Here is a 19763-nt window from a genome sequence, read left to right as displayed (position 1 = left end):
ATATAGCCAAAAGCTTTTTACATTTTGGATCATGTAGAAGAGAAATCCTCTCTCGTGTTCCTTCTGGGGATATTCACTCTTTCTATAGCAGTCACCAAGCAGGTATTGAAATCTCCTCCATTGAAATTCTTCAAATGGAGGAAACCTGTTCTAGCAAGAACTTTCTAACGGGATTCCCCTTCACTTTCTGGAGATTTTCTTTGTAACACGTGTTCAGTCTTTGAGGCAAGAAGTAAAGCGCTGCTCCAGATTTTGTCTGCTCCAGTTCTGATAAATTCCCCCCATTATATATGTACTTCATGAAACAGCCCGCCTTGTGTCTCTTTCAGCTTTAGCAAAATGCATGTGACGTCCATGATATTGTGCCAGACGCCTTTCTTGGCTCCTGCGTGGTAAAATCGGCCACGCGCCTGAATCTTTTGTAATCTGAAAAAAAAAAAGTAAATTCATAAGTCACCGCGGAGTAGATGTAGCGTTGGCTGATGCCAGCCTCTCCCCAAATGCGTGCGTTTTATACTGCTATGTGTTTTTATATGAAATGTAAGGCTCTGAAATGGCCATATTGTTCTCCTTAACATAACAGCAGTCTGTCGGAGCCTTTCTCTTACTGCTAACTGCTCATGGCTTCCAAGTCATCACCTGGAACCGTTCAGCAGCTCTGAAATCCCCATGAGTCACCGCATCCTTTAACTGTTTGAGCTGCTATACTTCATATATGATATCAGAGGGAAATTTCAAGAGGCATGGCACCCCACAAAGAACCCGCCCCCCTTTGTATTATTATACAGGATTTATATAGCGCCAACGGTTTGCGCAGCGCTTTACAATATAAGGAAGACATTACAATCACATTACAAATCAAGACAAGATGGTAAGGAAGGCCCTGCCCGTGCGGGCTTACAATCTTAAATCTTTTAAAGCTCACCTGTTCTTTTACGGCAGACAGTACACCATAACGGTGGGGTTTAGGAAGGGAAAGCTGCAAAACAGGCCAACTGAGTCCTCCAGCAATGCAGGGAATTTTACAAGAGATGTAGATAGAGGAAGGAGCAGAGTCCTGCAGCAGTGCAGAGTATTTCAGTAGAGGAGAGTTATAGAGGAAGGAGCAGAGTCCTCCAGCAGAGCAGAGTATTTCAGGAGAGGAGAGTTATAGAGGAAGGAGCAGAGTCCTCCAGCAGAGCAGAGTATTTCAGGAGAGGAGAGTTATAGAGGAAGGAGCAGAGTCCTCCAGCAGAGCAGAGTATTTCAGGAGAGGAGAGTTATAGAGGAAGGAGCAGAGTCCTCCAGCAGAGCAGAGTATTTCAGGAGAGGAGAGTTATAGAGGAAGGAGCAGAGTCCTCCAGCAGAGCAGAGTATTTCAGGAGAGGAGAGTTATAGAGGAAGGAGCAGAGTCCTCCAGCAGAGCAGAGTATTTCAGGAGAGGAGAGTTATAGAGGAAGGAGCAGAGTCCTCCAGCAGAGCAGAGTATTTCAGGAGAGGAGAGTTATAGAGGAAGGAGCAGAGTCCTCCAGCAGAGCAGAGTATTTCAGGAGAGGAGAGTTATAGAGGAAGGAGCAGAGTCCTCCAGCAGAGCAGAGTATTTCAGGAGAGGAGAGTTATAGAGGAAGGAGCAGAGTCCTCCAGCAGAGCAGAGTATTTCAGGAGAGGAGAGTTATAGAGGAAGGAGCAGAGTCCTCCAGCAGAGCAGAGTATTTCAGGAGAGGAGAGTTATAGAGGAAGGAGCAGAGTCCTCCAGCAGAGCAGAGTATTTCAGGAGAGGAGAGTTATAGAGGAAGGAGCAGAGTCCTCCAGCACAGCCGAGTATTTCAGGAGAGGAGAGTTATAGATGTAGGAGCAGAGTCCTCCAGCAGAGCAGAGTATTTCAGGATAGGAGAGTTATAGAGGAAGGAGCAGAGTCCTCCAGCAGAGCAGAGTATTTCAGGAGAGGAGAGTTAGATAGAGGAAGGAGCAGAGTCCTCCAGCACAGCCGAGTATTTCAGGAGAGGAGAGTTATAGATGTAGGAGCAGAGTCCTCCAGCAGAGCAGAGTATTTCAGGAGAGGAGAGTTAGATAGAGGAAGGAGCAGAGTCCTCCAGCACAGCCGAGTATTTCAGGAGAGGAGAGTTATAGATGTAGGAGCAGAGTCCTCCAGCAGAGCAGAGTATTTCAGGAGAGGAGAGTTAGATAGAGGAAGGAGCAGAGTCCTCCAGCACAGCCGAGTATTTCAGGAGAGGAGAGTTATAGATGTAGGAGCAGAGTCCTCCAGCAGAGCAGAGTATTTCAGGAGAGGAGAGTTAGATAGAGGAAGGAGCAGAGTCCTCCAGCACAGCCGAGTATTTCAGGAGAGGAGAGTTATAGATGTAGGAGCAGAGTCCTCCAGCAGAGCAGAGTATTTCAGGAGAGGAGAGTTAGATAGAGGAAGGAGCAGAGTCCTCCAGCACAGCCGAGTATTTCAGGAGAGGAGAGTTATAGATGTAGGAGCAGAGTCCTCCAGCAGAGCAGAGTATTTCAGGAGAGGAGAGTTAGATAGAGGAAGGAGCAGAGTCCTCCAGCACAGCCGAGTATTTCAGGAGAGGAGAGTTATAGATGTAGGAGCAGAGTCCTCCAGCAGAGCAGAGTATTTCAGGAGAGGAGAGTTAGATAGAGGAAGGAGCAGAGTCCTCCAGCACAGCCGAGTATTTCAGGAGAGGAGAGTTATAGATGTAGGAGCAGAGTCCTCCAGCAGAGCAGAGTATTTCAGGAGAGGAGAGTTAGATAGAGGAAGGAGCAGAGTCCTCCAGCACAGCCGAGTATTTCAGGAGAGGAGAGTTATAGATGTAGGAGCAGAGTCCTCCAGCAGAGCAGAGTATTTCAGGAGAGGAGAGTTAGATAGAGGAAGGAGCAGAGTCCTCCAGCACAGCCGAGTATTTCAGGAGAGGAGAGTTATAGATGTAGGAGCAGAGTCCTCCAGCAGAGCAGAGTATTTCAGGAGAGGAGAGTTAGATAGAGGAAGGAGCAGAGTCCTCCAGCACAGCCGAGTATTTCAGGAGAGGAGAGTTATAGATGTAGGAGCAGAGTCCTCCAGCAGAGCAGAGTATTTCAGGAGAGGAGAGTTAGATAGAAGAAGGAGCAGAGTCCTCTAACAGCACAGAACATTTTAGGAGAGCAGGCCCACCTTCTGATATATGATAGCTGCCATTTAAGTCTACATTTGGCAGTATTCCCCAAGTCAACTGTGTGCAGAAAAACTTTGCTTGCTTTAGAGTCCCTCAGTGTTATTAAAAGTGATTTCTTATAAAGCTTGTAACATTTTATAGTGGGACCTTGATGCTGGGTGACAGGTCCTCTTAACACAGTGCTGGGGTGATAAATCAGATTAATGGTGGAGGAGTGGGGGGAGTGACACATGCACTCTAGTCATTATTTGTAACACACAACCCTTCACGTTTAATTTGTGAGGTTGGATTTATGGGATTTTTTTAGCTGGGATTTTGTAGCATTGTTTGCTGTGAACTTTTCCCCTTATAACTCTATTTCTGATAAGAGCAATCTCATCTCTCCAAGATAAAACTCATAAATACGTTCCAGTCTTTTATTTTTATTTTTATGACGCTGGATGTGGATGGACACATCAAGATATTCACATTCTTTACATTTCTGCGTTCTGAAACACAAGTCTTAAAAAAAGAAATATATTGCAATGTGGTCATTAAAGGGACAGGATGCTTAGTTATTGATAGATTCCTGATGCAGCTTTTTCCCTTCATACTGACCCTTCCCTGCCACTTTGCATGACAAAACGTAAAGGATTTTCCCTCTTATCCTCTAGATCAGTGGTCCTCAACCTGTGTAACCTCATTTGTCCTTGGCCATTAAGTCGCGACCCAAGTCGCACTGCAATGGAACGTACGGCACTGCGGTACTGCGCGTTCTGGTGCGAGCGATTAAACTGTGGGCTCGAGGTGATTTGTGGGTGTCATTCAGATGAATGGAAACACGGACCTCCCACATTACAACACAAAGTAGGTGCGATTGCGTAGTACAGTTCGTTAACGGCACAGGACTGTTTTGATAAATGCGCTGTACTAGCGTGAACGGGCCCTCAAAAACACTGACAGACACACACAACCACAGACACAATCTCACACACATACACACTCCAAAAAATTCTTCAATTTTTTTTTTTGTACCGTAAGATCTCCCCAGTCTCTACCTTACAAGAACTGGAATGGATCCTCAGCCTGGGGTCCAGTGTGGGCTGCTATGAGTTCCATCCATATGTGCATTGCTTCTACGGTTCCCTTGCGCAGCCTGTAGAGGTGCCAGGAACCAGAATGTGATGTCACTCCAGTCCAGGCACCTCTACAGGGCACGTGAGGGAGCTGTAGGCAATGCACGTATGGATGGAGCACCAGCCCACCCTACTTCAAGCTGACTCGGTGCCAGGCAGCATATTCTAAATGGCTGCTCAGCGGGAGAACTGATATTGCTGCGCTAGGGGGAGGCTGAGGAGCCTCTCGCCTAGAAAAGTGGAAAGCACGCGGCGACCTACTGAAAACAGGGTAGCGACCCACTTTTGGGTCACAACCCACCAGTTGAGAACCAAGGGCTTAGAGTAACCTCGAAAATCTTACTTTCTTGGCCAACCTCCGCAAATTTGAAGAGCCTGACTCCATCCATTGCCTTTTTTTTACATAATTAGTTCTAATTCACAATCTTATATAATGTTTCATCAGTGGCCTTTATTTTCCTAAAAGATGAGGTCTAGTTTTTGCTCTTTTTTATCCTTTGAACTTCCAAAACTAAAGAATCTCACACACATATACACACTCCAAAAAATTAATAAATATTATTTTGTTTGAAGACCCCCTACCTTACGCGAAATTGAATGGATCCTCAGCCTGGGGTCCAGTGTGGGCTGCTGTGCTGTGACGGAGCTCCCTCCATATGTGCATTGCTTGTACAACTCTCTTGAGTGCCCTGTAGAGGTCCCGGGAGCCAGAATGTGACATCACTCCAGTCCAGGCACCTCCACAGGGCACAAGAGGGAGCTGTAAGCAAGCAGGTATGGATGGAGCTCCCTTGAGGCCACACCCAAAGCCCACCTCACCTCAAGCTGACACTCGGCGCCGGGCAGCATATTTCCACTGGCTGCTTGGCGTGAGAACTGACAGTGCTGCGTTAGGGGGAGGCTGAGAAGCCTCTCGCCTAGAAAAGTGGAAGACACGCGGCGACCCACTGAACACGGGGTCGCGACACACTTTTGGGTCCCAACCCACCAGTTGAGAACCAAGGCTCTAGATGAGAATTCAGCATTAATGTGTTCTATTACCTTGTTCCTTTAGCAAGAAAGCTTTTATTACTCCCTTTATCACCATTACCAAGCTTGCAAAAGTCTTGCTGGGGCAGCTGCCGGAGACCCCAGCTCCTGTTGAAGTAGGCACATCGACCAGAACTACATCTCCCAAGAACTCTATCCCCACAGTGTGTAGACAAGCTCTTGGGAGTCAGGGCAGTTGGGAAGGAAATAATTCTATGCATGTAAAGAAAGGGACAGAGTGGGGAAGGAAAATACAGAGTTCTGTAGTCCAGCAGGGCGGACAACACTGGTTGGCATTTCAGTGCAGCAAAGGCACTGCTGTCAGCTAAAAATAGGAAATTAGGAGCTCACTGGATTTCTGGCAAGATCACCAGGTATTTTTCTTAATTTGCAATTTTTCTAAAGGGATAAAACACATGGGGATGCGAATGTTTTTGCAGAGATTTTTAAAAAAGATTTCCCAGACATAAACTTTAATTGAGGCAATTGTGCGTGTGTAGGAACCTACTGGCCACCATGACCAATGGACAGCTAGTATTTATGGGGAGCAGGCACCCCAAGGCAAGACATATGCACCCATACCTCATGCTCTAAGGTTGTTGAATAGCTTTTTTAGATTACTTCTGAAAGTAATATGCTATGGGTGGAGTCTAATGCTTTGAGCCCACTTTTTCTTGGGTGTGCAGTGGGGAGATTTCTTTAACATGGTGCAGGGTTGTTTTGCCCCTCCTCTCCCGCTCTGCATTCACCTTAATATGCAATAAACTTCTAATGGGGTAAGCTGGACTCCCATAAAAAAAAGTTGAGAGAGCCGTGCATTTAGTAGAGATTAGTCGGTGGAGTGCTGAACTCTAGTTCAGGGGAGTATTTTGACTCCTCTAGAAGCCGTTTGAACCTCATAACAAGGTCCTCGGGATAACAGTTATGATAGGGCCCTCGAGATAACAGTGGACCTTATGATAAGGTCCTTGTTAGGAATGCACTGATACAATTTTTTCAGTATCGAGTACGAGTACCTCACTCTGCCCGGAAGTTCTGCTATCGGAGGTAAGTATCGGAACATTTGGGCGAGTACGAACCCAAATATTCGGTATCGGCCCTTTACTAGTGTCTGTATTGGTGCATCCCTAGTCCTTGGGATAATGGTGGACCATATATATGGTAGGAAGAAGATGGCTCCAGAAGTATATCTAAAAGTCCTGTTAGATTTTATTGATCACATTGGTAAAAAAAAAGGCAGGCAATGTGTTTTGAGGCTCTGTCCTACTTCATCAGGGCTTGTAAAAGCAGTGGTTTAAAAGTTACTGGACCAAAGGCATGGTTCTGAACTGAATTTTATGTGTACATTATTGGGCTTGCTCAGGTCTCTGGTACACCTTGGAGCTTGATTGCAGAGATTCCACCACTTGAGTCCCAGATATTTAGGGAACAGTTAATTGGTTTAACTCTTCAGCATCCACCATTTACTAAAATATCAGCTTTGAAGGAACTTATTCTTTAAAGGGATGAGCCAATATTCTCTACAGGAAATGTGGTAGTTCCAAAGGTCCTCTTCCTGACACCTCCCCTTTCAGGGCTCTTCTGTATTGGGATACCCTGGAGCCTCGGCAGGCCTACACGGATTTTGGCCAGCTCCATTTCCCTACTCACTTTACTCTCGGCTTCCAAAATAAACAGGTGCAGTGGATTGTCTTGGACAAGCGCACGCCATTACCTCACTGCCCGATGCTCTTCGAATCCCGATCCCATTGATGTTTTTAAATCACAGAAAGCTGCTTTCTAAGTCAATAAGGTTGATTCACAACACCAGCATTCAACTTCACACAAACGCCTGTCTCTTTCTCCAGAGCAGCTACGGTTTTGTGGCGGTGTCCCATAAGACACCTCTATGGCAACCACTGTTTATTTCATTCAGAAAGCAGATGCTCTGGATGGCCGAACACTGCTGTAATAGATATTGTCGTCCAAGTGAAACAAGTTCTTCGTGGACACGAGAGAAGAAAGCGCAAAGCAGGTTCTGCTGGGATCACAGATGCACTGTACAGGCTGGAACTTATTAAACATTCAGTTCCAACAACAGAAGAGCATTCAGTCTTTAGCATAAGGGGATTGCTCTTGTGTTGGTTATACTGGTGATCTTAGGTGGGTAGTTAAAAGGATTAAAAAACTACATCTGGAAGAAGTAAGCATTGTACTTAAAGCTGTCCTAACATCACATATATTTGAAGGTCAGCATGCTAAATAACATATCACTGTAACATTTCAGTTATTTATTACCTCTCACAGAGATAACAGTAGGATGGAGCCATCTTTGTTCAGGCATTAGCCAGGGTCCCCATCTACTTCCTGGTCTATGATGACAGAGTCCTGTAAATTCCAGTGCTGCTTTCATTCTATGTCCAGCCAGTGTAAAAATCCATCACATTCACATAGCTTAGTACCTTTACCTCTCAACCTCAGACCAGCAAGTGTAACGGTCTATTGCAGTCTGAGAGTAGTCACCCAGCTACCTCTTTACCTTGTACCATGCTAGTACATTGAACTAATGGTCAGTGGGGTAGAGACGATCGAGAAAATGCTACCTCCTGCATGCAGCAGGCTGATGTCACCCTCTCAGGAAAAAATATATATTATTTTTTATATTATAATAATATACATTATATATGTTATTAGGGATGCACCAAAATTTCGGCCGAAAATTGTACTTTGGGTGAAAATGCTACCTCCTGCATGCAGCAGGCTGATGTCACCCTCTCAGGAAAAAATATATATTATTTTTTATATTATAATAATATACATTATATATGGTATTAGGGATCCACCAAAATTTCGGCCGAAAATTGTACTTTGTGCAAAATACTGAAAGTTGAAAAAAAAAAAAAGGCAGAAAATGCGGTGCATCCTCAGCTTCTCTCCTCCCCGCTGGGTGGTGGCTTCAAGCTTCTGTCTGTGTCCCCTCTGATCCCCGCTGCTCTCCCCAACCTGTGTCGGCAGAGGCAGCGAAGATGGAAGGGGACACAGAGCTGGTCCAGCTGCCAGCTCCCGGCAGGGAGGAGAAAGCTGTCAAGAGGCCAAGCGGGACAGAAAGCTCCCGTGGGAGTGTACAGAGCTTCAGGATCAGTAAATATGGTAAATTACTATGTGATTACTATGTCCCCAGTTATGAATAAACAGGAAGTGCTATACATCACTTCCTGTTCATTTATAAATTGGGACATAGTAGATATTTACTATTTGCTCACTTTATGAATGAACAGGAAGCAGCTCAGTATAGAGGCTTCCTGTCCATTCATGACTGGGCAGTAAATATATACTCTATGTCCTCAATTTCTTTTTCTATTTTAAAAGAAAAATATCAGGGGTCTGATATTTCCCCAAAGTCCTTAACAGTAAAAAACAAAACATAAAAATAGAAATAAATTAATTACAAAATAATTCACATTTTTTTTAAAAAAAGATTGGTTTTAGCCTGACAAATTTTGAAGTTTTGATTTTGGTCTAAAAATAAAATGTTTGTGCATCCCTAATATATATGTAGAGAGGGAGAGAGAGACCACCATGGTGCTATACATTGTGACATCATGTAGACTTGTAGAGTTTTTGAGAGGACCTCTTTAACCTCTTGCACACTATTCAGTTAGCGGTTTGTCCAGGAAATATAAAAGAAACATAAATGCCTTTTTGATTTATCACATTCCTAACCAGTCGCTGTGGTACTATTCCATGGTGTATTGGTTAATGAGGAGATCAGCATGGTAATTTGGCACTGGGGACCCGGCGAGGTGAGAGGTAGTGTTCTCTGATCTGCCCTGCCTGATTCATACACTTCCCAGAGTAATTTTATCACACTCCGGATGTCCACTGAACGATTCTGTGTTCCAGCCACACTCTCCGATTGGCTGAACATCTATAAATTCTTTTACTAGTAAACACCCAAATTATACAGCTCGACATTCCTGCGCAGCCTGCTCCGCACGCTAAAAATACAGCATGAAATCTATAATTGGACTTTAAATGTAGTTTTAGGGGTTCTTTTCCCGTCGTTCCAAACTCAAAATAAAATGATGTGTAGCCAAGCATACAGCTGCAAGCATTTGTTGTCTCTCCCTTCCAATCGCTTAATTAATTGAGCAGAAATGTTGAATATTTATTCGGTGAGGGTGCCAAGCTCTTGTCTCCAGATTCCCCTTGCCATGACTCTTCAGTTTTTCCTTTCCATTCATCAGGTCCAATAATAGAACATTTATAACTGTGTTGCTTTCTCAAAGAGGAGTTGAAACAAGTACAAGCCTGGAACTCGGGCTTATTCGGCAAACTACATCGTTTCTATACCCGTTTGCATCTGGGTGAGATTTTGACTGCATTAGGGGGCAGAATAGAGACCATTTGGGTCCTTTTCTGTAGACCAGCACCACACCTAATCCCGTAATGTTACTTACAGCCCAATTTTGAACCCAGTTGTATCTACATCCCTCTTTAAAGTGACACCTAGACCACAACCTCCCCCCGCCTAGCGCAGGGTCTAATTCAATGCTAATTCAACATCTGCTATCTTCCCCAACCCAAAAGCTGCCTTTATCTTCCATACATCACCATCTATACTCCACTGCATCTTCTATCTCTTCGGTACTCCCCAATTATGTACATAAATGGGCTGAGTTTCTACAATTATCCCCGGAATCTGCACACTCCCTTATCCTGAACGGTTGGATGCAACTAAGACGTGCAGTACTTAGTGAATCATGGAGGGAGATCCAATTTAAAATCATACATCGGGCATACTATGGCTTCAACATCATCGCAAGACATAGACCTCCAGACTGGCTGCCATCCTGCCTGAAATGCAACTCTCCTCTACCCGACCTAATACACCGTATGTGATCATGCCCCCAGATACAATCCCTATGGGTGGAGATTGTTCTTTATATGAATGTTCACTCTGGAAATGGTAGAACCCCCTCTCCTGATATCTGCCTATTTCATTATCCTACTCCTGAGCTCTCTAACCCTCCTCACACATTGACCAGATGGGAACATTTATGCATCATAAGCACAAAAAAAGCTATATTGACTAACTGGTTATCCCCCACCTCTATCTCAATGTCTATGGTCCTGCCACAACTCCACTGACTTATGCTGGTAGATAAATTAGATACGAAATTTAACATGCACCGTACAAAGACGTTCTTCGACACCTGGTCTACATATCTAACTGCTGAACTACCCCTGGATCAATTACGTGACATAATGCTTATTTTTCAGTATTTCAAGTGGTTCCTTACTGCCAAGCTCACTAACTCATTGGGTGCTCTTGATGTCCTTTGACGTAGCACACAACAACCACTACCAAATGCTTGGAATTAATTCCCCCACATGGAGTGCCGAAACGCATCACCATCCCCAGAAGACTTATTATAACCCAACATTTCTCGATATTTCAACTTAATGACCGAGTGTATTACTGGTTACTATGGTTACTCTAATTTTCAGCACCAACTGTTATTCTGTTGCCTGTATTGCTGTTGCCATCGAGGCAACGGGAACCTTTCCCGCACATGAAAAGGTGTATCTCTACATAACTAGAGACTGGTTGATTTTTTACTTGCCTTATCACTCTGTTATTGTTCTCCAAAAACCTTGTACTTTATGCCTTGTACAATTGATGATACATGCATGTTGTACTATACTTTGCTCGAAAATAAAAAAAATTACATGCAAAAAAATAATAATTGACACCTAACTCAGGAGGTAAATCTTAAAACTGTACCCAAGTACCTTAACTATTAACAAAATGTACCGTATTTGTGCATCACTCAGCATACACAGGGACCATGGGGAACAAAAGTAGCCACCCTCCAGAAGGAAGGACATTGTCAGCACCAATTCAGAGATGATTGGAGGATCTACAGCCGAGTGATACACAAATAAGATACATTGTTGTTCATAGTTCAGGGACTTAAATGCATTTTTAGGATTTAACTACGAATTTTAGTGTCACTTTAATATTTAGTATGTTTGCTGTGACAACTAAAGGGATAGCAGAGTGTGATTTGAGATAGATCCAAGGTAAACCATATAAAGCACTGTTTCTTGTAGGACTTGCCAGACATGAGGTCCCTTGACGTGGTAGTAAGCTTGTATTTTATGGCCCACAGATAATTTCATTTTAGCAGTGCTACTGTAAGGACTTTGTTTAGGACACTTTTGCCCCCCCAAGAAACATTTTCTCTTAGGGTGTTTTAAAGGTTAAATTCTATCTAAACCCAATCACTTAAAGTGATATTAAAGTTAAAAGGTTTTTAAGTTATTTCAAATGCTGATTAAATCACTTACAATGGATGCTGCTCTTTGATGGTTAAAAGTTTTAGCTTCCTGCAAAATTATCTGGTTTCTGGCCTCGATATCCTGTTTTAGGTTCCTTACTAGGGATGCACCGTTAACGATACTAGTATCGGTGCCGATGCAGAGTATTTGGGTGAGTACTCGTACTCGCCCAAATGCTCCGATGCCTAGCCCGATACCTAAGCTTCTGGTATCAGGAAGCTGGGCAGTAAGTCATTACACGCTGCCCAGATTCCTGATTGGTCGGGAAGCCGGCTCCATGCTCCCTCGTGACTTGGTGACGAGGGGGCATGCAGCTGGCTTCCCGGCCAATCAGAAAGCCAGGCGCCGTGTAATGACTCATTGCCCAGCTTCCTGATGGCCAGCTTCTCGACCAATCAGGAAGCCAGGCAATGAGTCATTACACAGTGCCCGGCTTCCTGATTGGCCAGAAAGCCCGGTGACGAGGGAGCATGGAGATGGCTTCCCTGCTAATTGGGAAGTCGATTGTCGAGTCTTTACACAGCACCTGGCATCCCGGATAATCAGGAAGCCAGGTGGCGAATCATTACACCCGCCTGGCTTCCTTAATGGGAATTTCGGGATCGGTGAGTACCGGGAAAAAATATCGGTAGCGGAAAACCGGTATCGGTGCATTCCCTACTCCTTACCCTTGCAGGGTCCTAATGAGCTACCCTTGTGTGTGATAGTAAGCTGTGTCCACAAACACACATTCACAGCAAGGCAAGTAATTTCCCTGCTCCCCACTCGTTGCGTTGTTCGCAGTGACCACGCATTGCGCCACCAAACAGTACAATGTAAACGGATGTCATTAGCACACCAATAGTGTTGAAGTCCAAAGTGTTCGTTTACTGGAACACCATGTCACCAGAACAAACTCTTCATTTCATATCCTATGTATCTCTATGAACACCAATAATGGAGCACTTGAATTATTGTTATAACACAAGCAGGCATTTCAAAATGAAGAGAGAAAATGATTTAGAATTTTGAGTGAAGCAATTCATATTTCATGTAATCCTTTTCCTGGCTAGAGCCTTTCCCTCACTGGGCCCACGCCTTATTGTGGGTTATGGCTTGACCATTGGGGCTGCCATCTCTGCCAGGAGCCCGGCAGCAAAGCCACAGTGTGAGGGCGGAGAGCGGCACGTCTCCAGAAGTCCGGCACAGCCATGTGCTGGTGCTGATCACTGAGGTTTTCCTGGCTGGGATCTTGTCTGACATGTGGATGAGTGATGCCGGTGAGCACGGCCTGAAATCTTCCCACGTGTACTTTAGCATTGGGAAGGAAATGTGACTTCACCCCCATTTCTCACATACGCCCGTAGACTCCTATCCTGCAAATATGCAGGTTTATGTAACATTCAGAGACCTACACTGCTGACTTCATCAGTATACTTGGCGGCAGCATTAGGATATCTGCCAGAATTTTCCAGCTCAACTATTGGTGCCCACCACAGTGGCTTTCTTTTAGACTGTTACCTGAGACCCGAGCCTTTTTTATTTCCTTTTGCTATGTGTGTGTTATATGTAAGCCTGCTTCAGTTTGAATAGCTCCCGGCGAACCTCTTTAAGGCTGTGTAATAATTTTTTGCATATTTTCTATCTTGATTCATTATGGCCAGGACTAAACATAAAAGCAACAATTAAAGCACCACTCCACTTCTGCTCCCGTTTTATAAATTGGCAAACCATTTTAAAAAGTAAAAAATGCAGCTCACTCTGCAATGGTCATGATCTCTGGCACTGTCCATTTCTGGTCTCTGGCACTGTCCGTTTCTGGTCTCTCATGGTCTTTGGCACTGTCCGTTTCTGGTCTCTCATGGTCTCTGGCACTGTCCGTTTCTGGTCTCTCATGTTCACTGGCACTGTTCATCTCTCTTTGCAATGCTCATGGTCTCTGGCACAGTCCATTTCTGGTCTCTCAGGGTCTCTGGCACAGTCCATTTCTGGTCTCTCATGGTCTCTGGCACCGTCCATTTCTGGTCTCTCAGGGTCTCTGGCACAGTCCATTTCTGGTCTCTCAGGGTCTCTGGCACAGTCCATTTCTGGTCACTCAGGGTCTCTGGCACTGTCCATTTCCGGTCTCCCATGATCTCTGGCACTGCCGATTCTCTTTGCAATGCTCTTGGTCTCTGGCACTGGTCATCTGACAAATGTCACTTTACCACCATCAGCTGCTGATCTTCAGAGTTGAATGATGGCCATCTTTGACCACCTGTCCCCCATCTGGCGCAACTTGTCTCAACAATGACAAAACAGAATCATGTAACTGTCGGTAGGTGTATCTGAATGTGTTGCAGAATTGCCCTGGACAGAATTTTATCTGGGACACAATACTTATACATGTTTGACACAATATACTCCAACGTGGAAGAGGTCCCTTTTACCTCCACTTATCTTTTCACCGCTATGGCAGTATTTCTTAATGAATTTGTTGCAGGCATAGCAGCAGAATATAAAAAAGGCTCTTGCATGGCTTTTGTTAATTTGGCATAGGACTTTCTAATATGGCCACAACACCAGAAAAGTGTAGCAAATGCTTTATTGAATTGCCCTCAATGTGTTAAGAAATAAAAACCTCTTTATGGCTTCTTTATGTGTGCAGCCACCATGTCCTTGCACTGTGCAGGGCCAGACTGTCAATTTGACAGCTCAGTCCTGCAGATTATCCAGGGGAGGGCTGGTCCTATTCCTCTTTGCCTCCTTTCTGGCAGTATTCAATGATGCAGAGAGTGGTGCTAACATGATGACATCTGCGCCACTACACTTTGCTTGGTGAAGGGTCCCTGTTAGGTATGGAAACGTCGCAATCTCTTTTGATTTCAGCAGGAACATCAATAGAGACAAGCTTGAAGCATAAGGTGTGCGGACAACATATATTTCCACTTCACTGTGTGTATGTGCATCATTAAAGACACTGTAGTAACGCCCCCTCGGGGGACGGGTCCTTGACATCCTGCACTCACAGTATGTCCTCAGCCTAACTACTGGCAAAATGAAATTACTGTGGGAAACATCTCAGGATTGAAGGGGACTGTTGCAGCAAAAGCATTTTTATTTTTCTTAAACTGCTGCTGAAGGACAATTAAAATAAATAGTCTGGAGCCGGTCTTTAAAATGGTTTAAGAAATGGAGAAATATTTTATTCTATATTTGACTAGAGTCCGCGATATTGCACCTCTTTCCTGTTCCCTGGAATATTCCTGTGAATTATACAGGGAGGTGGTTAGCGTTGTCACACAGCCAGGCACAATCACACTCTGGTTTTCTGTACATTGCAGCATTCCACATTTGGCACCGGACGGCTCCTGCGTGTGCCTTTAAGCATCATCGGAGAGCCACGTGACCGCCCTAGCGTCCTTAGAGCAGACGAGGCAATGCGGTCTGTGATGCACATCCTGTTTGTGTGGAGATGCAGCATACACTATGTGTGATCTCTGGCACCGCAAAGCGCTTCTCCCTCTCTATTTACATAGGTGTGGTGACAGGGCTGGGCGCGTCTGGTAAACGCTTTTGTGGGTTTGACTTGTATCCATTCCTCGCAGGCTCTGCCAGTGCTGCCATGCTGCAGCCAGTCTCTGTGTGTCTCTGCGTAACCAGTTATTACAGCTACGCTCACTTTCTCCAGTCCAACTCGGCGATGGAAATATATTCCGCAGTTGGATAGAGCTGTCTACATCAGAGATAAAAAAATGTTATGTTCCCTAAAGTAGAGCTGTTGGTGAAATAAAAAATGACATATGTGATCCTGCCAGTAGATCTGTTGATTTTCCACTTCCTTTAAACGGGTGACAAAGCCACTGCTCGTCCTTCAAAATCCAATACTTCCAAATGTTGGATTCATGGTCACCCCCGCTGTGCTCAGTGGTTCCTTTTGTGCATCTTTTGCCAAAAAGCATAACTCCTGAAGATCAGCTTTAATATAAACTGCTATGTTCCTAAATAAGTGGAAACGGCGAGCCCTGGAGCCACTGGCAACCCCTCACCGGCACACATGCACTGAAATGATTGTGGCACCAAAGCATAGTGTTTAGGGAGCGCTCTGCAGTATCAGGGCAAATAACGCAACGGCGATTGCGCGCGGTAAGCCATTACCTTACAGGACCTATACGGAGCTTCCAGGGAAAATAAACAGAAAAGGTCACCCCTATCATGTGTGAGACAGTCCGCTGGAACTGGCAGGTTTTTAACGTAAATATAGGACGAGCGGCAGTGACTTGGCTGCAGTCTTATAGCAAATCTGCACTGTGTCTCTCTGTATACAGCCGGAGTGATTGAGGTTCTGTATTACAATCGTCCTCCGTGTGTCTCCAGCAGGCTTACACCAGGCCAGCTTTAGCAAAGCAGCTAGCAATTCAGTGAAAACTACTACACTTGTGTTATCTTCCAAAGATCTGTAAAATATTGACCATACTCTGTGATCTTCCACAGCTCTACTGTGTTTTATGACTGGACAGGTTTAGGATGGTGACAGCACCTCTCAGAGCCGACATTCTTCCAGACTGTGCCACTGCCCTGTAAAACAACTTGTCTCAGGTGGAGGTGGGGCGTCCTCCTGACAAGCCTGCACCCAATTTGATATCTTCTGCCCCATGTGCTCCAAGATGGAGACTCTCATAGTTTAGAGTTAGGACCGCACTATAAGAGGTGCCTTGGCGCGGCAGTGCGGCTTACACATCCTTTGCAGAAGACGTGTATCCAAACCTCTGTCATTGTCCTTAGTGGTGAGACAAGTTGTTTTACATGCTAGTTTGTGAGTGTGCCATGATGCCTTTCTACTGTTCTACTGTTCAAAGCCCATTTCGTGTGCACCTTACTGTACAACTGGTAACAAATCGTTGAGTGCGTTTGTCGTTTGTTTTGCTGTGCCACTGCCCTGCCCCCTGCTTGGAATACAGGCAGCCGAGTAATTAACCAAGCCATAGTGAAGTGAGCCGAACAACGTTCAGCTATTTACTACGGCTCAGTACGGGTGATTTCATCCGTACAATGGCTGCCTTTGTCTGCACTTCGGTCAGCCGAACATGCTTTGTGGCTGAGCAGAAGTGCACAAGGACTCCGACTCAGCTGAAGCTCCGGCAGCTCACTCGCTGCTGTTCGCCCCTATTAACATAGGGGCCGAACGGCAGTGAGTGCATAGCAGAATGCTGCTGAGTGGCATTTGGCTCGGCTATTCTGCTCGGTACCTCCTTGATACCGAGCAGAATAGCAAATAGTGAAAAAAGTTGGAAAAAAATGTTTAAAATGTAAATAAATAATAAATGAAAAAATAAATAAAGATTTTTTTTTTAAATAATTCAAAAGAAAAATTGGTCAGAGCTAGCAGTGACAGCTAGCTCCGCCCAACTGTTTCCTATTGGCCGACACCTGCTAGAGTCTTCTAGCAGGTCCTGTCTAATGAATAACAACTGGGTGAAGCCGGCCGTGACGTCAGTTGTTATTGTTTAATGACAGATCAGCGTCCCCATGTCATTTGGGGACGCTGATCTCTCATTACAACTGGGCGGAGCCAGCCATGAAGGACGTCCATTGAAGGACAATGGGCCAGACATTGGCCCAGCACCAGGACCCGCTGCAGTCCTTGTCCAACACCAACAGTGGCTTGTTTCTCTGCGTGATAGCAAAGGAGATGATCGGCCCATGTCCAAGGAGATCTGCTATGATAAGAAACATCTCCAACTGCCGGGTGGAATTACACTGTCCAGTTTATTGTCTGGAATGGAGAAGCAGGACAATGTCATAGACATGATTTGTTTACGGCTGCAGGCAAACAATTCGTCCAATAACAAAGTGCAGACACAAACAAACAGATTCCATTTTTTTTTTTAAGACTGCACTTTTGTCATCTTTAATCCTCCAAAATGCCCCTAACTTGTACACACAGCAGCATTCTATGTAAATGGTGTACAGTGTATGGCCCGTGCAAACTAACATCCATCTGGCTGTGTCTGTGTCCGCAGGGGAGAAAATGTCTTTGGGCCGCCAAGAAGCATTTGAAATCTTCAAGCGAGATTATGCGGACAGAGTCGGCATCGAAGACAACAAAGCTCTCCTGAAGCAAAGGTAACATCTCCTGGTTCTGCTGGGGTTACTTTCCAGTTTCCAGGATCATTTAATAAGCTGAAAGCAACGTATAAGAACCTGTACTAACCAAGCAGGATTCATCCTACTGCATGGAGTTCAGTAAAAGTGTTGGGATTGGTTGTTGTGGGTCCATCCATATCGTGCTTTTGCTTTAACATTTATGTCGGCTGCCATTGCATTCTTTTTCTGTGTATAAAAAAAACAAAACCATATTTATTTATATAAAAGGTGACATGACATCTAACTACAGATTTTCAGAAAAATGTGATTAAAAATAAGTCACATGATGCCTTTTATTATATTATAACGGAGTAGAGAACAGTTGGAGGCTTCTACCATTGGCGGCCACACAGCCACACTCCACTATTGCAGATTTTAATTCATTGAAAGTAATAAAATTCACACAAAAAAATAATAATTATGCTTTAAAACAGAAATAATAGTAATCTTCAAAGTTTTCCCTAAAGGGGTCATGTTCTCAAAACAGAAATTAAGCAGGGTGCTCAAACTTTGGCATATAACTGTTTTACGTACACCTGCTCGCCTATAGCTCCCCCTTTGAACTGTTTGTGTTGCACCTTGCAATGGTGCAGCTTAACACTAATGCGCTGCATTGCTATGAATCAGGGTAGCTGGCGCTCAACCTCATCAACCTTACCGCAACTAACAACTCTAATCTATATAATTCCCCCAAAGCCAACATCCCATAATCTTCTGCTGTACCTAATACCTCCAACTCTCATACCCTCTGTGCCACATCTAACATCTTCAGTCTGCATTAATCCCCCACGCTTACCTTACTCTAACCTCCTCCCGTACCCAGTACCTCCAACTCTCATAGCCACTTCACCAAACCTATATCCCTAATGTGTACACATCCCCCGCACCTAACATCCTATACCTTCCTTCCATCCCCAATTCTCATAGCCACTTCACCAAACCTATATCCCTAATGTGTATACATCCCCCGCACCTAACATCCTATACCTTCCTTCCATCCCCAATTCTCATAGCCACTTCACCAAACCTATATCCCTAATGTGTATACATCCCCCGCATTTAACATCCTATACCTTCCTTCAATCCCCAATTCTCATAGATAATGCAGTAAACCTATATTCCCAATTTTTATAAATACCCCACACCTAACATCCCATACCCTCCGGCCATACCCAGCACCCTCAACTCTCATAGGCACTGCACCAAACCTAAATTTCCAGCTCCAATAATGTGGCCCCTTGGTGTATTCGAGTCGGGTGAACCAGAGAGATGTCACTGCTTTGCTGCCACTAGTCATCAAAATTCTACAGCAGGGGTAGCCAAACTCCGGTCCTCCAGCTGTGGTGGAACTACACATCCCATGAGGCATTGCATGATTCTCACAGACATGACTACCGGGGAGTGATGCATCATGGGATTTGTAGTTTCACCACAGCTGGAGGGCTGGAGTTTGGCTACCCCTGTTCTACAGTATTTCAAGTGAAGTCAACCATTGGGTCAAAGGTCAGCTGCACCTCATTTGCAAGATGTCACCAGTGGCAGGATCACCTGTGAGCCATGGGTCTAAAGCTTTCCCATGCAAACTGTTTTTGGAGCCCCTGAGGAAGTCCAGTGTGGTCTTGGTGACATCACCATGTTTGTCAGAGGTTAGCTGTTATTTTGTCTGTTGTATCAGCCGCACTGCTTTGGTGGGACAGTGGGCAGTTTTATATATACAATATAAATATTACTATCTTACACATTTTGTTTTATAGCTTTTAATTTTAATAAACAGACTGAATGGAGGTGCGTTCTCTGCTTTTGATGATTACAGGCATTCCCCGGGTTATGAACGAGATAGGGACTGTAGGTTTGCTCTTAAGTTGAATTTGTATGTAAGTTGGAACAGGTACATTTTTTAAGTGTAACTCCAGCCAACATTTTTTGTTTTTGTTTTGGATAGCATAAGGAAGGGTTAACCCCCCGTAACGTTTGTTTTGCTGTGTGTGCCCCTGTTCAGAAGATTTTACCTCACTTTCTGTCCCTGTGGAATTTGAAAATTGTGGGTTGTTGTGGA

General features: G+C 44.7%; 1 protein-coding gene across 1 annotated transcript in view; it reads left to right on the top strand.

Moving 5' to 3' along the window:
* LOC108796016 (kinesin-like protein KIF6) overlaps nucleotides 1-19763 on the top strand; it is a 109928-nt gene that overhangs the window by 77739 nt on the left and 12426 nt on the right. Inside the window, exon 14 of the mRNA XM_018567382.1 lies at nucleotides 17584-17686. Coding sequence (XP_018422884.1) covers nucleotides 17584-17686 — 103 coding nt within the window. The remainder of the gene's footprint in view (nucleotides 1-17583; nucleotides 17687-19763) is intronic.

This window comes from Nanorana parkeri, unplaced genomic scaffold (assembly GCF_000935625.1).
Source record: "Nanorana parkeri isolate BGI_ZX_2015 unplaced genomic scaffold, ASM93562v1 scaffold1040, whole genome shotgun sequence".
NCBI classification, from domain to species: Eukaryota; Metazoa; Chordata; class Amphibia; order Anura; family Dicroglossidae; genus Nanorana; species Nanorana parkeri.
The sequence above is the reverse complement of the archived record's forward strand: the minus strand, read 5'-3'. Positions and strand labels throughout refer to the sequence as shown.